Source organism: Cannabis sativa, chromosome X, assembly GCF_029168945.1.
Source record: "Cannabis sativa cultivar Pink pepper isolate KNU-18-1 chromosome X, ASM2916894v1, whole genome shotgun sequence".
Classification (NCBI taxonomy): Eukaryota; Viridiplantae; Streptophyta; class Magnoliopsida; order Rosales; family Cannabaceae; genus Cannabis; species Cannabis sativa.
Window position 1 is genome coordinate 7,734,250 of NC_083610.1, and position 21,237 is coordinate 7,755,486.

Here is a 21,237-nt window from a genome sequence, read left to right on the forward strand (position 1 = left end):
ATTAAAATCCATTGTGAGTTTAAACAAGTAATGGATTGTCAAGATAAGAAAATAAGAAGAAAGCCAATAGAACTATGGTTTAATCCATTCACATGGAGTAACCTAAAGTTTTCTATTACAAGGACATAAAAGGAAATTTTCGTTTATAAGTCCATTCAATAGACTTAACAAAACTTCCTGTTCCTAGTATTATAGTTTGAGTTTATCTAAACCTATGGCTTGTGGTATACCTGGTAATTACTTACTCTAATGCAAGCAACTTACTTTAGTAAGATGCTGAAGCATTTTCTTTCTAATGGCAATCTATAGAAGCTTCACAACTTCTTAGGCATAGATTTATCTAAGGAAAAGTCTCAACTATTCCAGAAAAGATAAAGCCATGAAAGAATTTCTTATATCAACAGTGAGAGGTCTTAGATATGCTTTTGTATGCCTTAGACCAGACACCTGCTGTTGAGTGGGAGTAATGAGTAGGTATCAGATTAATCCAGGAGAAGAACATTGGAAGACAATCAAGTAAATCTTAAGATAAAGAAGAGGAACTATATGTTAGTCTATAAGGGTGTGTTTAAAACTCTTAGACTACACCATATCAGATTTCAAAATTTGCCTATGTGCTAGTAAATATTTCTGATAAGATGGTGATTACTCTGGGGGTGGAATAGTGATTTTGGAGAAGTGTAAAAACCTATACGAAGTCTCTAGGTCTACCAGAGAGGACTGAATGTTAAAGCTGCAGGAAAGATACTTATTCAGTCTAAGGAAAGTTCTATACATTTTTGGCATCATTCCAAATTGCCTTAAACTACTAGTGTTAATTTCCTGATTAACCAAAAGTAGTTGCCAAAGATATAGAATCCAGTATCCCAAGAGAGTAGACATATAGAGAGGAATTTCACATTATCAATGATTTTGTGATTAAGGAAGAGTAATGGTGGAGAAAAGGTTGTGTTTAATTCAACCTTTCAGATCCTATTACGAGGAGTTTACTACTACTACACTTGATTTGTATATCAAGGTGTTGAGATTATTTGAAACGCACTTTTTGTTTTATATTAGTGCAAGTGGGAGTTTGTTGGGTTTTATGCCCTAAATAAAACTCATTTCAATATAATCAGATTTACTTATTAATATAGATCAGAAATAACATTTAATGTTGCATGGTTCACATGATTTATTTCATGATTATATGTACATAATGTATAAATTCATCTGAAACCCTTTTCACATACTTGATCCTGTTTATTGTGTCGTCAACACATTGGAAAGTAAACATGACTATGTGAATAAAGTTTCCTAGATTTATCAGACATAGGGTTTTACTGATATGATAATCTACAACAGAGTTTACTTGCATTTGGAGAAGTGCTATGTTCTTTCTAGAGCATTGGTTAAAGTAAAGCTCAGGTTGGATGCATGGAGTATGCATCGGAAGGGACCGATATTGAACTTTGACTTAGATTTATTAAACTTACCGTAATATCTATTCAAGTCAATATCGCCTAGTTGATCCTAGATCAAATGTTCTTAATCCTGTTATGATTAGGCTCAATCTTGAAAGGCTATTCGTGTTCTTTGATTTGTTAGTTAAGCCTACTTTTAGGTCAGGGTGATACGTACATTTTGGGAACACGGTAGTGCAATTGAGTGGGAGCGCTATCATAAACATGGAATCTATAGCTTCTATCTGGCGAATAGTAAGCAAAGGATGATCTCCTTCGAGCTTGACCAAACGAACATAAATGGTGGAGTACTCATTTCACATAAGCTGAAATATCATTTATACGGGGTCAAGTGTTTTAAGGAATAAATACATTGTAGGGTGTAACGGTAATTTAATCCTTTTACAGTGTAGATCATTCATATAGAGGATCATTGATCACATTAGGATTATAACAATGGATAACTAATGATGTGTCTATATGGTGGAACATATAGAGCATTCTATATACTGAGAGTGCAATTCTAAGTTCTATGCGTGGATTCAACGAAGAATTAATAAGTTAGTGAATTTTAGTGCTAAATTCTTGATCTACTTATTGGAAGCTCGGTTATATAGACCCATGGTCCCCGCACTAGTTGAGATAATATTGCTTGTAAGACTCATGTAATTGGTTTTGATTAATCAATTATAATTCTCAAATTAGACTATGTCTATTTGTGAATTTTTCACTAAGTAAGGGCGAAATTGTAAAGAAAGAGTTTTAGGGGCATATTTGTTAATTATGATACTTTGTATGGTTCAATTAATAAATATGATAAATGACAATATTATTTAATAATTATTTATAGTTATTAAATAGTTAGAATTGACATTTAAATGGTTGAATTAGAAAATTGGCATTTTTGAGAAAATTAGATGCAGAAAAGGTAAAACTGCAAAATTGCAAAAAGTGAGGCCCAAATCCACTAGTATAGGGCCTGCCACTTTTGTAGGAAATTTAAACTGATATTTTCATTATTTTAATGCCAAATAATTCAAGCCTAACCCTAGTGGAATGCTATAAATAGATAGTGAAGGCTTCAGGAAAATTACACTTAAATTTTCTATTTTTCCTTCAGAGAAAAACCTGAGCCTTTCTCTCTCCCTATCTTTAGCTGCCACTTCTTCTTTCTCTTCCCTCTTGAATTTCGAAATCCTTAGTGTATGAGTAGTACCCACACACAGCAAGTGATACCTCAATCATAGTGAGGAAGATCGTGAAGAAAGACTGTCAGCAAGAAGGAGGTTTCAGCATCAAAGATTCAGAGAAAGAGATCCAGGTTCAGATATTGATAATGCTCTGCTACAGAAAGGAATCAAGGGCTAGATATCTGAACGGAAGGAGTCATATTATTCCGCTGCACCCAATGTAAGGTTTCTTAAACTTTATATGTGTTTAATTTATCGTTTTAGAAAGTTCATATTTAGGATGTTAATAAACATACTTGTGAGTAGATCTAAGATCCTGGTAAAATAATTTCCAACACTTTTGTCGGCGCATAAGTAGGTTTTCTTGTAGTGTTACCTTCAGTTATGACAGAGGCAGTAACTCTATGATGCTGCTTATCAACTAGGGTCTTTTTGCGGCGACGGTCTCCATGTTTTGCTTGAGATTCCTGCCTGCCCGCACCCTCTCCCCCTACCTAAGGCTAGACAACATTCTCATTTTCTCCTCTGACTTGAGGGATGTGACCATTAGGGCCTTCTTTTATGATGATGGGTGGAGGTAGGTCTTACTCCGAAGTGACCAACTAGTTCTCGTCAAGGCAAATCTCCATGTCTTGAAGGCAGCGAGAGCATCTTGGAATTTTGTATCGATTGTGTGTAAGGAAGCAGCTTTGCTTAAGCTTGTTGTTCCCACAGACGGTACCAAATTGTTGACGGGGAGAACTCCTCAACTAACTTGTGGTTAGAAAACCAACTTATGCTTCAAGTTCAGAAATGAGATGAAGAGGAAGATGAAATATAAACTTAAATTGTCATCTTGAAATGGAGAGAATTATGGAAAAATTTCTATTTCTTTCAATATAGTTTTACAAGTATGATTTTCCAACCCCTCTCAAATCTGAGAAAGGGTATTTATAGGCTCTAATTGCCTGAGGTAAAAAGTGGTCCCAAGGGGACAAAGCATCGTTTTCAAGCTGCATGTCACAGGTGCTGGAGGTGGCCTTGCAACTCGTACGTACCCCTATCAGGTGTGGGGTGATCCCCATCTGTAGGCATGTGATCCTCGGTTACAGGCATGTGGTCCGCAGTTACATGTTGCTGAAGGGTTCTCCCCAATTCCAGGCAGGTGATCCCTAGTTACAAGCATGAGGTCCCCAATTGCAGGTTATAGGAGGGTGGTCCCTAGTTGCCGGTAGGTGATCCCCGATTATAGGCATGTGATCCTCAGTTACAGGTTGCAGGCGGGTGGTCCACAGTTGAAGGTAGGTGATCCCCGATTACAGGCATGTGGTCATTATCAGTTGTAGAAGGGTGGTTGTAGCGTACCCTTGTCAGGTCCTCAGATCTCGCAGGACCATTGTCACCGCTACTCGTACCTTCTTACTTTCAGAGTCTTCAGGAGGCGTGGTTGTACGCTTTTCCCTTGCACGCCTTGTCCTTTGATTCCTTCTTCAATGTCATTCTCGTCGATATGCATTCACCTCTCACCTTACATTTACAACCCCCAAAACACACACACACACACAACACACACAATGACTCACCCAAATGCTTCCCGATTTGTCCAACGGCTCATGGGTTTGCACAAGATCTAATTGGCTCACACAATAGCTCATGGGCTTGCACAAAACCTCATGGGCTCGCACAACAGCTCATGGCTCGCACACCCAATTGTCACAATTTAGTGGTGTTAGTATTTTGGCCATAACTTTCTCGATATATGTCGAAATTGGACGATGAAAAATGCGTTGGAAATATGAGAAAGAGATCTATGGATCTTATGTTTATGATAAGATCTAATTTTGAACGCATCATTATGAAAATCCTCTAACAATTGTTACTTAGTAAGTTGATCTTACTAACTCTACTCGTGTATTGTTGTGAGGTTGACCTCTGAGTTGCCCGGATATACCCGGAGACTTGCAAGCATTGATCCTTGAAATTAACGAGCCCTAGGCCACAAGCGTTGATTCAATCATTCCTCGACCGACTCTTGCTAGCAACGTTTCTCGACTGGCTAGACTAATTGTTGACTAATCTCGAAAATCCACTCTCTCAATTTTTTGGGTTAACACCCGCTTGAAGCTCAAAAGAAGTTAAAGACCCAAGAAAATAGCGGGATATAACCAAAATAATTGGATCTCAACTAATTCTGAGAATCAAGGGAACGGTAATTGAGATAATTCTATGTATACACTTAGGGTTTGATAGAGCCTTTGGTTGTGTCACCGAAAGATAGACACACCAACTCCCTTTCTATATAATGGGTCATACCTGAACATGGAGGAGGATCAAAAATTCCTATTTTAGAAACTATGTAATTTTTACTTATTGCACTCAAGAGCATGTTCTTGTTTTGCAACCAAAATTAATTAAATACAAGAGGTACGTGTAGGTTACTATCAATATTTTGGGTAGAATCTTCTTAAATTTTGGTGTCATTTATTACATTTTTTGCACACTATTTATTTAATTCTCATTAATTACGATCCCGTAAAAAAATCAGTTACACAAATATATATATTTATAGGGATATGATTTTGTTCCGTTATTGTACTTTCACGGATTGTAATCCGTGATGTACGACAACCGTCAGATGAAAGAGTTATTTGATCTGACGGATGAGATTGATTTAGGGGTAATTAAGGTTAAAAAGTGGAAACGTACCTTCTCATTTAATGTACCCTGAGACTCATCTAATGTATCACGAAATACATTCCGTGAAAGTACATCACGGGACAAAATCATATCCCTATATTTGTAAACTATGAGAGAGTTTAACTATAATTTTTTTTTTCTCATATGTAGAAATATATATAAAATAAATTAAAGTTACTAATTATGAAAAAGATTGTATGGTGACACCGCACCTGCCTTGCGCTTCCCTATATGTAAGTTCATCAATAGATGGGGTAATAATTAGATGATGTTTATAAGTATTTTAATTTTGAGAACAAAAGATCTTATTTTGCTAAATTATAACGCATCCTATAACATAATTAGCTGATCAGAAAAATTAAAATATATACTCGTGTAAAGTGAAAATTAATTCGTATATATTCTTAAGTATACGTTGACATGACCAGATATAAATGCTTTATGTCTGTTCTTTCCCATCTTAAATATTGTCGTAGTGGGGATTCTCATGCACTCTCGTTTTACCACCATCCCAAAGCATCATTCTAATTCCCCTACAACAGTTGCTTAAACCTGAAGCCAAACAAAAATCCCCTACAATAAATACACCCATATATGTAACTTATTAACTGATCATTGCAAAAATGTATACATTAGATCTAATCCCATTAAAAAGAGTATTATATATATTTAATCTTGTCTTCTTTTTCCCCAATCAAATTACAATATAATAAACCCAACATTCTACTGTAAGAAAGCCATGACAAAATACAACGAAATCTCCCACTTCAGCCACCCCTATCACAAGCTCAAGTTCGAGTACTCTGAATTCCCGTTCAAGTGCGATGGATGCAAAGAGATTGGGATTGGATCACGCTACAAGTGCCCCATTTGTGACTTTGATCTTCACATGTACTGTGCCCTCCCTTCCCCGAACATTTGCCACCCTTTTTACACCAAATGCTCCTTTCAGTTCCTCTCCAGGCCCCCAGGCAACTCACCGCGCTACTGCAACGCCTGCGAGAAAGATATTACCGGGTTCGTATATACATGATCCACGCATGCAACTTAATGTTTAATTTCATTACTTATATTTGTATTGAATAATCAATCACCACAGATTTGTTTACCACTGCAACTCTTGCGGATTCGATCTTCACCCGTGCTGCGCCAAGCTGCCGATGATTCTGGACGATGGTGAGACGAAGCTGTACTTGTATCGAAAGGTGAGCTCGTCGTGCCACCGTTGCGGCAGGAAGGGAAGGAGCTGGAGCTACCGGTCTAAGTGCAAGAAGTACAATCTACACGTAGCGTGCGTGAGAGAGATGCTGATGGAGAGCTGGTCCGATATATACGCCGGAAGGGGGAAAGCCATTACTTCTTCTTCGTCTTCGTCCTCGTTTTCCAGGTCGACGATTCCGAGCCTGAAAAACACGCTGCAGACGCATCATAGGAAGTCCGGGAGGGGTAAGGTGAAAAAGTGTTGCGAGATGGCCGGGTTGGCCGTACAGTTCGTCATCTCTGCCGTTTTGGGAGATCCGACGACGCTCATCGCAGGCCTTATTGGCTCCCTCATCTCCAGAGCTTGACGCGTCAGATCATCATATCTACCATGTAAAGTGATGTTCGATGGCAATTACCTATTAATACGCCGTCGTATTAATTGGATATGTTTAATTTGGGAGGGGAAGCTGATATTTGTATAATATATAGTATTAAATATGTTGTTTAACTGGGTTAGTTTAAAGATGCTTTAATCATATTGTGAATAAAACTATAATTAGCGGCAAAACTTTATTAAATTAGATTATTATTTGTTTGTAGTTTTAATCTAATTACGATTGTAATAATAATTAATAAATTAATTCAATTATATGGAGAAAAAAGATCTACTCTCTCTTGTGTGTCCGGTACTTATATTCCACCTCCTCAAGTTTACCAACTCATATTTACCCAAGAACAACACTTTGAAGCTTTAGTTTTTTTTTTTGAGCATTAAGTGATTTTACATAATAATTAAGGGGTGATTAGCTTCATAACGTAAAAAGTTTTTTCATGTTTAATTACAATTCAAAGAGAAATGTTTTTATTGATTTGATTCTCTTTGTTATACAATTTCAGATAGAGGGAGCCTTTATATAGGCTTTGAAATAAAGCTACACTAACTAACTAACCAACATTCGAACTATCAAAAATAAAAATAACTTAATAACAACCTCAACCTACAATGAATTTAATGTATTTTGACACCCATCTTGGATAGGCATGTCAGAAAGAGCCATTTAGTTAGGTCGGAGTTTCAATCCGAAACATTTGGTTACTTATTGGATCTCGAATCAGATTCGCTCTGCCCCACCTAATTTTTTTTTCGGATAGGAACTTATCCGATTCGGTTTTAATATATTTAAAAAACATTAATTCAAGACTCAGACCACGAACCCGGATCTGCTCGAGATCCAAACCTGGACACGAGACTAAGAACCAGAACGAGACTTGACCCCGCCTAGACCCAGACTCGAACTCAGACCCAAACCCGGGACTAGACCCGGACTCAGGACCAGACCCAGAACCAGACCTAGACGTGGACCCGAGACCTAGACCCAAACCCCAGCTTGGATCCGGGACCTAAATCCAGACCCCGTACCCCAGATCCGGACCCAAACCGAACTTGGACCCACGACTCGGATTGGGACCTAGACCAGGGACCCGGACCTGAACCCGGACTCGGGACCTAGACCAAGGACCCAGACCCAAACCTGGACCCCAAACCCAGACTTGGACCCGGACCGGGACCCCCAGGACTCAGACTCGGAGCCAAACCCAAACCCGAACCTGACACCAGGACCCGGACCCGAGCCCCAACCCGAGACTCGGACTCAGACCTGAAAGCAGACTCAAACCCCGACACAAACAAGACCGGGACCCAAACCCCAGACCGGATTAGACCCAGACCCAAACCCGAAACTAGGACAAAACCCGCACTTAGACTCGAGACCCAAACCTGAACCTAGACCCAGACCCAAACTTGGGACCCAAACCCCGACATCGGACCCCGAACCTGGGACCTGGGACCCGGATACGAACCTAGGACCTAAGACACGAGACCTGAACCCGGATCCAGACCCAAACCAAGGACCCTAACCCAAGACGTAGACAAAGACCGAGACCTAGGACCCAGACCCCAGACCCGAACTCGAGACCCAGACCAGGACCCAAGACTTAGGTCGCATACCTAGACTTGGACCCGAACTCGAACCCGAACCCAGACCCGAGACCCAGACTTGGACCCGTACTCGAGACCCGGACTCGGGACCCAAACCCGGACACGGGACCCTAACCCGAACCCAGACTGGGACCCGAACACAACCCGTAGTTGGTGTTGGGATCATGTTTATTGAAAATATATTATCTTTATACAATCTATTAATACATGTCAATATCAGACATAGTATTGTATTAAATAATACTAATACAAAATTAATATGGAAATAAAATTATAAATTCAAATATAAAATTAAAATTCATTTTTTTTTTTAAAAAAGTAGTCAGGTAGCATCTGATTCGATCTGAGTATATGATCTTACAAGGTAGGGCAGCGTGGATCCTTACATGATCTGGATCAAGTCGGATCGTCGGATTAGATCTAACCTAACCCATTTACACTCCTAATCTTGGATACATGTGTAATGAAATAAAAATGGAATAAAGGTTTGCTAAGTTAGATTTGGAGTTGACATGATTCATCTTGATGCTTTTATTGGTGATTTTTTCTCAAATAATATGATAGTCTATAGGGGCGAACCCACATAGAAGAGAAGTGGGGTAGTCGCCCCCTGGAAAAAAAATCAGGAAAAAAATATATATGCATTTTAGTTAACTGCAACATATATGTGTAAAAAAAAGATGATATTTATAAAAATAATATTAGCATTGGTTCAATAGTTAAGCTAGATAGCTTATAGGTTAGAGGACAACAGTTCTAATCCCACGAAGAGCAATATTTTTTTCTTCTTAAGTTTACTTTTGGCCCCTCCCCTCACTTACCAAAAAATATATTACGACCCCGTCACTTTAAATTCTAAGTCTACCACTGGCAATCTATCTCCACTTGCTTGGTTTGCTCATGATAAATAAGATTTTCACACTACTAGAAAAATGAGCTTTAGAGGTAGTTTTTTGGGGCTTACAGCATCAGTTTCGACGAAATTCGCTACTGATGTTGTTCCAAACGATACCAAAGGGGGAAAAATAACTGACCGTCTAAGGACTCTATGGCGTCGGTTACTATGAAATAATCAACGCCATAGGCCCCTATGGCTACAGTTATTATTATATAACCGACAATGTAAGCGCTTCCTATGGTTTTTTCTGGCATCAAAATTTTGTGTAAATTACAATTTTTATTATTAAAATCTACTTTTATTTTTTTTCATATATAGTGTTATCCTGATTTTTGTCCTCCTGACGTGGCAGTGCTTATGTAGACAAAATCAGTGTCACATGGCATTACAACTCCCCAATAAGAAGGCCAAGTTGATACCTAAGCAAACGGAGATCTCGGCACTCAAATGGGCATCAAGTGACAGACCAGCCCCTCACATAAGTTCGCTGGCCACTCCTGGATGACCTTTTGGCCGGCCAGCCTCTGGACTGTACCATGGCCAGCTAGCCTGCTCCCTGCAAGGGTCTAGTTGGTCAAAAGGAGCTCTCCAGGATTCTCTGTGATCTTCTACACGTGGACAACATTATTTGGGCTACGAATTGGGCCCTAAATGCCCAATAGAATAGCTGAATAATGTATATGTTTAAGGGCATTTTGGTCTGTTGTGATTGATTTATCAACTATGCAAATATCCTAGGGTTTCAAGTGTAAATTAGGGTATTAGGCTTCCTATATAAAAGTCATAACTCTAACCTAGAAAACCTAAGTTCAATCTAAGACTGACACTCGCCTCCAAGCTCTAAGCCTAAGTTTGATAACTCTGCTCTTCTTCACTTTCTCTGACACACCCATACAAGACTCTCATCACTTAATATTTTCCATTCATGATTCATACTTTGTATATATCCTGGAGATTGCTATATTAGATCCCATCTATAGTGATCTGAATAGTATTGGCCCTCGGTATTGATACAACTAAAAGGGGAGTATGTCATTAGCCGCTATCACAGGGGGCCAAACCTCTATAACAAATCTGTATGTTCTTTACTTATCCATTCTATTTGTGTAACACATGGTAAGCATTAGATCTATACGACCTCGCTGTTAGTTGATCACTTTTAGAGGTCAACATTTTGGTGCTTTCATTGAGAGCGTGAATATCGTATCTGATCAAACGTCATGATTAACACGATAAGAACCCAGTCGCACCATCTACATCTTCAGGTTTCCCTCAAGACCCACAAACTACAAATCTAAATGCTTGAGTTCCACCCACAACTAGAATCCCCATGAACACCGCAAATGCGGTGAATAATGTCTTGACAACATGCACCACAAGCCTGGGCACTACAATCGGCCAAACTGATACAAGCATCGTGGTGGATCTGAAGAGCAGGCCCTTGCCTCCGAAGGAAGACCCACCATTGGCTCCTCCCACTGAAGGAAGGATCAATGGGCGATAGCCCCCTAGAACAACAACTAGCTCTTGTCTCTGGTATTATGATAGAGAGACAGGACCAGGAGTTGGCGAGCCTACGATTGGCAAGCCCCATGTGGACTTAGGAGAGAATCTTGAGTTAGCCAAGCTCAGAGAAGTTGTAGGCCATGCAGGCCTAACTGAAGAACCACGCGCTATTGATTGTGATGTATTGGCCCAACAGAGACGCGAATTCTTCAGATGGATTGATGACCAGGAGTACATCCTTCGATCTTACCAAGCAGAGTTAGATCGCCGCAACAAAGAGGCCAACAATCTGATAAGGCAGTTCAACCAGAGAATTGATGGAAGAGGAAAGGATGTCATCAGACATCCACTTCAAGAAAGACTAGTTGATAGATCAGGGAGGGTCTATCGATAAGCTGACCAACAGATCTCCCCCTGCCAAAGGGAGGATAGACATTTCCTTAAAGGTCTAACGGCAAGAACAACCAGATCTATACAACTAGCAGTGTGGGGGCCTGGCCAAGGATCTCTGGCTTAGCAGCACCGCCCATTGTACAGCCTATGGCCGACCAGCCACCAACAGGAGCACCCTTGGCTAGCCAAAGTACAGAACTTCCTCCTTGAGGGGAGCGAGGCGCTTAGAGATTAATTTTCAATAGACAAGGACTAGGAACGGGTGGAAACACTAAAAAAAGCAATTCGCGAAGTGAAACTGATCACTTCAGACACCTAGATCTGCCAAACTCCAACAATTAGTGTGATCTACCTCCTATCAACACACAAGCACCATAAATCTCCCCAAAATTATGGTCATCAGGATAAAGTTCCTTAATATGTTCAAAACCAAGTAATTTAGCATCAAGAGTAGAGATTAAGGCATACCTCCGAGAAAAGGCATCAACAACCACATTCTCCTTACCTTGTTTATACCGAATAACATATGGATATGTCTCAATATACTTAACCTATCGTGCATGTCTCATGTTGAGCTTGTGTTGCCCTTTCAAATGTTTAAGGGATTCATGATCTGTGTGAATCACAAATTCTTTGGGCCACAAATAGTGTTGCCATGTTTCTAAAGCTCGCACCAGGGCATACAACTCTTTATCAAAGGTGGGGTAACTAAGTGCAGCCCCACTTAGCTTTTCACTAAAGTATGCAAGGGATCTCCCTTCTTGCATAAGAACAACGCCAATACCTATACCCAAATCATCACATTCAATTTCAAATGTGTTTCAAAAATTAGGTAAAGTGAGTACTTGAGCGTGAGTAAGCTTGTGTTTAAGTAGTTGAAATGCTTCCTCTTGTGCTTCACCCTATTTAAATGCAACATCCTTTTTGATAACTTCTATGAGCGGTGCTGTAATGGTGCTAAAATCCTCCACAAACCTCCTGTAAAAACTAGCAAGGCGATGAAAACTTCGAACATGACCTATAGTTGAGGGGGTTAGCCACTCTTTGATGGCCTTGATCTTTTCTTCATCAACCTCAATACCTGTAGCACTCACAACAAATCCTATAAAACAATCTTATCGGTGCAAAAAGTGCATTTACTAAGGTTAGAATATCATCAAAATACACAACAATAAATTTTCCAATGAAAGCTTGCAAAACATGATTCATTAATTGCATGAAAGTTCTAGGTGCATTAGTTAATCAAAAAGGCATGACTAACCATTCATACAATCCATGTTTAGTTTTAAATGCAGTTTTCTACTTATCTCCTTATTTCATACGTATTTGATGATACCCACTCTTAAGATCAATCTTAGAAAACACACAAGAACCATGCAACTCATCTAACATATCATCTAAACGAGGAATGGGATTTCGATATTTTACCATTATGTTGTTGATGGCTCAAAAGTCAACACACATCCTCCAAGTTCCATCCTTCTTAGGAACGAGAATTACTGGAACAACACAAGGGCTCATGCTTTCTCTCACATGCCCTTTGGTCATCAATCCTTCAACTTGCCTTTGTATTCCCTTAGTTTCATCAGGATTAGTTCTATATGCTGGGCAGTTTGGAATTGAAGCAACTGGAATTAATTTAATTTGATGTTGAATTTCTCAAACAGGTGGCACACCATGTGGTACCTCCTCAGGAAACACATCCTCGAATTCCTGCAAAATATAAATAACAACACTAGGCAACGAAGAATAAGTTGGTTATTGTTTCAAAGAGCCTCCTTGTAAACAAACAGAATCATTGGTTGTTTTGTACGCCAAGATCACGTAATTTAACTTTTTCTAGCATAAAAATTATTTTGTACGCTTCGATTATTTTCTCTCCTTAGTTCTCTTTTTTCTCATTCTCATTTATCTTTGGACTCTCTTTCTGTTGTTCACTCAAGTTCTTTTTATCACTCAATTTATTTTTATCACTCAAATTTTTCAATCTCACTTGGTCTTCATAGACTTATTTTGGTGTCAAAGGAGCTAGCGTGATTGTTCGTTGACGGAACATGAATGAGTACTTATTGGTGAAGCCCTCGTGGTGGACTTGCTAATCAAATTGCTATGGCCTTCCTAGAAGAAGGTGTCCAGCTTAAATTTGGACCGCATCGCACAATACCTTATCCTCATACTTGCCAATTCAGAAAGATACCAAAACTTATAGGTAACTCTCACTTCACCACTATCATTCAACTATGGCAACTTGTAAGGACGTGGATGTTTATGCATTGAAAGTCCCAGCTTCTCAACCATGGAGGAACTTGCAACGTTAGTACAACTACCCCCATAAATGATCACACTACATACATTGTCTTTCACATGACAACGAGTATGAAGAATGTTCTCGCATTGTGCCTCTTCTTCCTCTTCTTTTGCTTGCAAGTTTAATGCTCGTCTAGTGACTAGTGCAAGCATATCATCGTATTTTGGCCCATACTCTTCATCTTTTATAGAAGCATCTTCTAATGGTGGCATATCAACAAACTCTTCTTCATTTTTAGAATCTACCTCGCCATTTTCACGAATCACCATAACTCTCTTATTTAGACATTGGCTAGCTATGTGTCCTCGCCCTTGACATTTGAAATACTTTATCTCACTACAGCGAGATGAAATAGTGGTTGTTTTTCCATGAGGGGTTGTAGTTGTTGTGGCTGGTTTGGGTGTCAAGGATGAACTAGGTTGATCCTCTTTCTTTGGGAAGTTTGACCTTCAAGGTGTTGTATTTGGATTGTGTGGACATGGCCTTGGCATTGAGCTCGAACTACCCTTCTTGAGTTGCCTTTAAACCTTTATTGCCATATGCACCAAATCTTCCAATTCCACATAATGGTGTAACTCAACTGTATTAGCAATCTCCCGATTCAATCCATTCAAAAACCTTGCCATTGTTGCCTCCCGATCCTCTTCCACATTGGCTCTAATCATAGCCATCTCCATCTCCTTGTAATACTCATCAACACTCTTATAGCCTTGACGAAGACCCTGCAACTTAAGGTACAAGTCTCGATAATAGTGAGATGGTACAAAACGCCGCCTCATCACCCTCTTCATAGCCTCCCAAGAGTCAATCTCTCATTCTCCATTATGCCTCCTGTTGATGCACAACTAATCCCACCAAACAATAGCATAGTCAGTAAATTCAATGGCAGCAAGTTTTACCTTTTTCGTTTTAGAATAGTTGTGACAATCAAACAACAATTCCATCTTCTTTTCCAACTCCAGGTATGCTTTGGGATCATTTTTCCCTTGAAAAGTGGGAATTTTCATCATTATATTTCCCAAATAATTATCTACCTAGTTCCTAACTTCTCTATCCCCGACCATAGCTCCTATGGTTACCCACTGGTATCCCATCAAACTCTTCATCAAAAATTTTCCCTTCCCCATCTACTTCACTATCATCCCTTTGGTGAACCCTGTTCCTCCGTGGCCTCTGTTGGGTTCCCTCTTCTACCCTATCTAACCTCTCATGTATTTATTCACACTCCTTTCTCATCATCCTCCTCATCTCCTGCATGAAAGCTTGAAGTTGTAGATTTGGAACCATAGGTGGTGTAGTTTCATTACCGATATTTTCTTTTGAAACTTTTGACATGATCAAATTCTGCAAAATTAAAGTTAGAACAGATAAAGAAAGACCTTACCGCACTCCCTCACGTGTTTCCCTCAAAAATAATTTGTCACTCAAATTCACTCGTATTTTCACTCAAATTTGATGGCTTTTACCCTCAAATAAACTCACACCTCTGCCTTTTTCCCCTCGTATTCTTGTTTAAGTTCTTTAAAAACTAATCAAACTGCACAAGAGAGGATTCAAGTAGCAATTCTAACCAAACAAACCAAACGAAAACCAATAAAAACTGAAAAAAAAAAAAAAAAAATTGATGATTTTTGGAGCACTTGTGTGGGGTTTTGGTAAACAAGCCTCTAGACTATGGAGACTAAGAAAATACAAAAAAAAAAAAATTGAAGAGAGGTTTCCATACTCATTTTTTTTTTCTAGAATTTTGAATTTCTCGCTTACTAATGACACAAAGAAGATATTAAACAAGGAGACAAGCTTTGTCAAACAATTTTGGGAAAGCAATGAGAAACAAAAATAAGAAAACAGATTTGTGGCACAAATAGGGAAACAAAGAATTCAACAATACAAATCGGAGTTTTTCTTTTTGAATTTTCAAATTTCAATAAGCAAAAAGGAAACTAATGACAAAGAAAAATTTGGAAACAAGAAATCAGCCTAAAATCAAATTATGGCTCTAGAATTTTGAATTTTGAATTTTTGAATTTTTTTGTTAAATTTTAGATTCTTTTTTAAGAAGAACAGAAAAAAAAATAAGGGAAACTGATGACATCAAAGACACGATTTTCGACACAAGAAAATTATCAAAATGTGGTTCTAACAGTTTTGGATTTCACAAAGAAAAAACAGAAGAGATGAAACACGAATTGACAGGAATATAGAACACAAGTTAAACAAGATTGTAGAACATGAATTGAATAGAAAACACAAAAGATAGATAGGCCAAATTCGATGATCCTAAGCTCTGATACAAATGATACGAACCACACCAAGAAATGTGATGAAAACTGAACCAAATATGGCAGCCTCTAAAAATTCTTGAAATTTGGATGTGGAACTGCGACCCAATGCTTAGTTAAGCATGAACCTTGGTATGAAGGAAGACGCCACAAACGGTCATGGAAACCCATTTGATAAGTTAGGTTGAACGCCACAAGGAATACTGCTTGATATGTTCGAATAGTTCTTTCAAGAACTCAAGAAGAAAACCTCTCAAAAATTTATTAAAAAATAATATGCTTTTCCAAAGTGTTTACAAGGCTTTAAATAGCCAACTTACAACCAAGATAAAAAAAAAAAAAAAAAAAAAAAAAAAAAAAAAAGAAACTAAAACAATGAAAAGCAAAGACAAATTTTCCCCCTAATGAAGACTCTCCAAATAACAAAGACATAAAAAAAGGAAAAAAAAATTAAAAGGAAAGTTTCCATTTGCCTTGAAAAACGTGATCAGCCACAGAGCCTTGAAAAACATGATCAACGTAATTTGAGTCTTAAATGAGTCTACTTTGATGAAAACACACTATCGAAAGGTGCTACAAAATTCATGGATATCCTCCTGGTTTCAACAAGAACAAATCTAAAGAGGCCAGTGCAAATCAAATACAAACTATGGATGACAGTAGCAGCAACCAACAAGAAACTCAGGCTCTCCTCCCACAATTGACCACGACTCAATATCAACAACTACTCAATTTGCTTGCTTCACAGCAAAATGGTATATATAATTCTGAACCATCTACCTCATCTGGTAATACAGGTATCTTACTATCCCACAATACTCAATCTATTTTACATAATTCTTGGATTATGAATTCTAGAGCAACAAGACATATTTGTTCCAATATGAAACTTTTCCAAAGTATACGTAAGATACTTGCTACCAAACTCATCTTGCCTAATGGTAACTGTTTTTATGTTAATCAAAGTGGCACTGTCATTCTAAATAACAAAATCATTCTCACTAATGTTCTTTATGCACCAAACTTCAAATACAATATCATTTCCACAAGCTATATGACAAAAGATATTGTTGTCTCTATTATTTTGGAATCTGATAGTTTTTCTATCCAGGACAAAGCCAACCGGAGGATGATTGGAAAAGGTAGCAATATCAATGATCTCTATATCCTTGATGAAGCACCAGATCCTTCCCAAATCCTATCCATTTCAGCTGAAACTTGGCACTCTCGACTGGGACACTTATCTCATAAAAGATTAGATCTTCTCAAAGAAACTTTACATTGTAACACTTCTGTTTTACATAAAAATAAACCATGCTATATTTGTCCAATTGCTAAGCACAAGAAACTTTCTTTTCAAAATAATAACAATCGATCTAATTGTATCTTTGATCTCATTCATTGTGATGTATGGGGACCTTATCACATTGCCTCACACACTAATCACAAATATTTTCTCACTCTTGTGGATGACCACTCACAGTTTACTTTGGTTTATTTAATGCAGCACAAGTCTGATGCTAACAACATAATTCCACAGTTTCTATCCTATGTTCAAACGCAATTTAACTGTATTTTTAAAACTTTCAGGTCTGATAATGCACCTGAATTAGTTTTCAAAGATTTGTTTGCTAAACATGGGATAATGAACGATTTTACTTGTGTGGAGACACCTGAGCAAGATGCTGTTGCTGAAAGAAAGCATCAGCATTTGCTCAATGTGGCTTGAGCTTTGTTCTTTCAGGCAAAATTTCCAATCGAATTCTGGAGTGAATGTGTCACGGCTACAACATTTTTAATCAATCAGACTCCTACTCCCTTGCTTAAAAATAAAACTCCTTTTGAATGTCTTTTCAACAAACAGCCGAATTATGAACATCTCAGAACTATAGGATGCCTTGCCTTTGCATCAACTCTCTCTGCACACAGAACCAAATTCTCTCCTCGTGCAAGAACATGCGTTTTCATGGGATATCCCCAAGGAGTTAAAGGATATAAGTTGTTTGACATCAACACTAATGAATTTTTTCTCTCGAAATGTTGTTTTTCATGGGAATATTTTTCTTTTTCATAAACTTAACATGGACAACACTAACTTTGATCCTTTCTCTAATACTGTTATTCCTAATGCTATGATTCATAACACTCCTATCTGTGATTATCCAACAGAACACAATATTTCTACCTCTTTACCTCAGGAACATACAGAGGACGAATCAAGGGACTCTGCCACATATGTTGAAACAAATATACCAGACAACACACTAGATTCCAGAACTTCAACACTAGATCCTAGATCACCAACACTTGCTGCTACTTCTAATCCTCCAAGAAGATCAACCCAAGTCACTAAAACTCCTTCTTATCTCAGAGACTTTGAGTGTTATTCTTCAATTCAGCATAACTCATCCACACCTCACAATCTTTCCAATTTTATTTCCTATTCTAATATATCTGATCCTTACGAAGCTTTTATCTTTGCAGTTGCCACCATGAGGGAACCTCAAACATATCAAGAAGCTGTTCAATTCGAACAATGGGTCCATGCTATGAACCATGAGTTAAAGGCCCTCATTGGGAACAAAACGTGGAGTGTTGTACCTTTGCCTCCAAACAAACGCGCTATTGGGTGTCGATGGGTATACAAAATAAAATTCAACAGTGATGGAAGTGTGGAAAGACTAAAAGCTAGACTTGTTGCGCAAGGTTACACACAACAAGAAGGACTTGATTTTTTTGACACATTCTCACCTGTAGCCAAAATGGTTACACTTAAACTTCTTCTAGCCATATCCACCATCAAACAATGGCCCATCCTACAACTCGATGTTGACAACGCATTCTTAAACGTTGACCTCAATGAAGAGGTTTATATGACTCTTCCTAAAGGACTAACACTGCCCTCTTCTTCTAATGCAGATACCACTCTCGTTTGCAAATTACACAAATCAATTTATGGTCTCAAACAGTCCTCGAGACAGTGGTACAAGAAGCTTTCTGATGCATTACTCGATGAAGGTTTCAAGCAATCGCAGGCCGACTACACCTTGTTCACAAAGGGAGCCAAGGACACATTCATTGCCCTCCTTGTTTACGTTGATGATATCATCATCACTGGACCAAATCTTTCACTTCTTCACCAACTACAAGACTCTCTGCACAAGAAGTTCAAGCTTAAAACTCTTGGACATCTGAAATATTTCCTCAGCTTCGAGGTTGCTCGTGCTAAACAAGGATTGTTCATCTCCCAAGGCAAGTATACTCTTCAGCTACTCGAAGACACAGGATATGTAGGCAGCAACCTACCAAGACTCCCATGCACCCCAAGATCAGACTCGACAATGAAATTAGTGAACCTCTTGCCAATCCATCTCACTATCGTCAATTAATTGGCAAGCTGCTATATCTCACCTTCTCGAGACCAAACATCACTTTTGCCGTGAATTGTCTCAGACAGTTTATGGCAACACCAAGGACGCCCCATTTACAAGCCACACATCATTTACTTAGATACCTCAAAGGAAAACCAGGCCAATGACTTCTTTACTCCTCGGCATCAGCTTTAACTCTTCGTGGCTTCTCCGATTCTGACTGGGCCTCATGCCCTGTTACTCGTCGCTCCACAACCGGTTACTGTGTTTTCCTTGGAGATAGTCTCATCTCGTGGAAAACCAAGAAGCAGCCCACAATATCAAAGAGCTCTGCTGAAGCAGAGTGCCGTGCTTTAGCTGCTACCACAAGTGAAGTCACCTGGTTACAATATCTTTTAATTGACTTCCAAATTCCACAGCCTCATCCAGCATTCATTTATTGCGACAATCAGTCGGCAACCCACATCGCTAACAACCCAACATTTCACGAACGAACCAAACATATCGAATTGGACTGCCATTTTGTTCGAGAGAAGATCAAAAATTCAACCATTCGACTAGTTCCTATTTCGGGATCTCTTCAATTAGCAGACGCTTTTACAAAGCCTTTGTCCTCCAACATTCTCACAAGTCATATCTCCAAGATGTCCATCTATGATATACATATGCTCCATCTTGAGGGGTATTAGGATTTATATTCTTGTTATCTGTCTGTTAGTTAATACCGCTAATACTGTAACTTGTTTCTTTCCTTTTCTGTTTTATGTCAGTAGAGTCGGTTAGTCTCTCTAACTAACTTTGCTGGTTTAGTGTTTGGTTAGTTGTAAGTGTTAGTTGTCTATATACTATATATATAGTCCTGTAATCCCTCTGTCACAATTCATTCAGTCAATACAGATCAATAAAATGCTTTCATTTCTTTTTCGTGATAGTAATAAGGCATTTAAATTAATGTCAATAAAGCAAGGAATCAAGATTATATACTACTTATCCTCAAAAAAAAAAAAAAAGATTATATATTACTCGAACCATGCATTACGAACGGGGAAATTACGAATATTACGTAGGAGAACAAATATTAGCATGCCTATATTTAAAGCACATTACTTGATTCGATCGATTATGTTAAAATATTCTGAATCATGAAATAGATTGGCGTTATATAGTGCTCGTTTCTCTATTTTAAATGCAATCTCTTGCGGAATTTCTTTCACTTTTTACGTGCACATCGATAATACGATCAAACTATTGCTTTAAGAAACAACTCAAATAACATTATCATGTAGATAAGTATCATGTATAAAGTATTTTTATATACATATATATAAATATATAAATAGTAAGTAAATTGATGAATTATTAATTTGGACCCTACATAAATTGATATAGGAAAGAAAAAGATATATGATAAAGAATAACTCTTCAGCATTTATCCATTCTTACAAGAAAGAATGACGTAGAAGAACCAATTCCTATTCTTAGAATTATTTTTGTTTGCTTCTATGAGACAATTACTTGGCTTAATCAAGAGTGTTGTCCATTTCTTTCTTAAACGTTAGTACGGGTCCCTAATAGCATTTCCAATGCAAATAATAGTTAATATTATTATAGAACATCTTAAAATATAATTTTTTTTTTTAAATCTTATTCACAAAAAATAATTTAATACTAAACAACTTTTAAGGTCCCACACACTATTTTTTAATATATACTTATTTTAAATTCTTACTTCTTTTTATTTCAATTTTAATTTTAATTTTTTTAAAATTTAAAAAGTGAGGAATATTACCATTGCTAATGTATAGTAATAGTATGTCCACTAAAATTTCTCCAATATAATAGCTATTCTTTAAAGTAATTACCACTTGATATAAGCAACCCACATATTTCATGTGTTAGAGCTGCTCTAATAACTATTAGTGAAAGTAGAATCTTTAATCTTTATTAATGAAAAGTCAGTATTTATACA

The 21,237-nt window shown here is 37.9% G+C and overlaps 1 protein-coding gene across 1 annotated transcript; it reads left to right on the forward strand.

Moving 5' to 3' along the window:
- Window positions 1–5,817: 5,817 nt before the first annotated feature.
- On the forward strand, window positions 5,818–7,173 carry LOC115699055 (protein VACUOLELESS GAMETOPHYTES). Its single transcript, XM_030626300.2, has 2 exons — window positions 5,818–6,325; window positions 6,408–7,173. Exons 1-2 carry the CDS (start codon window positions 6,048–6,050, stop codon window positions 6,874–6,876), a joined length of 747 nt encoding a protein of 248 aa, XP_030482160.1. The 5' UTR covers window positions 5,818–6,047; the 3' UTR covers window positions 6,877–7,173.
- Window positions 7,174–21,237: the final 14,064 nt, after the last annotated feature.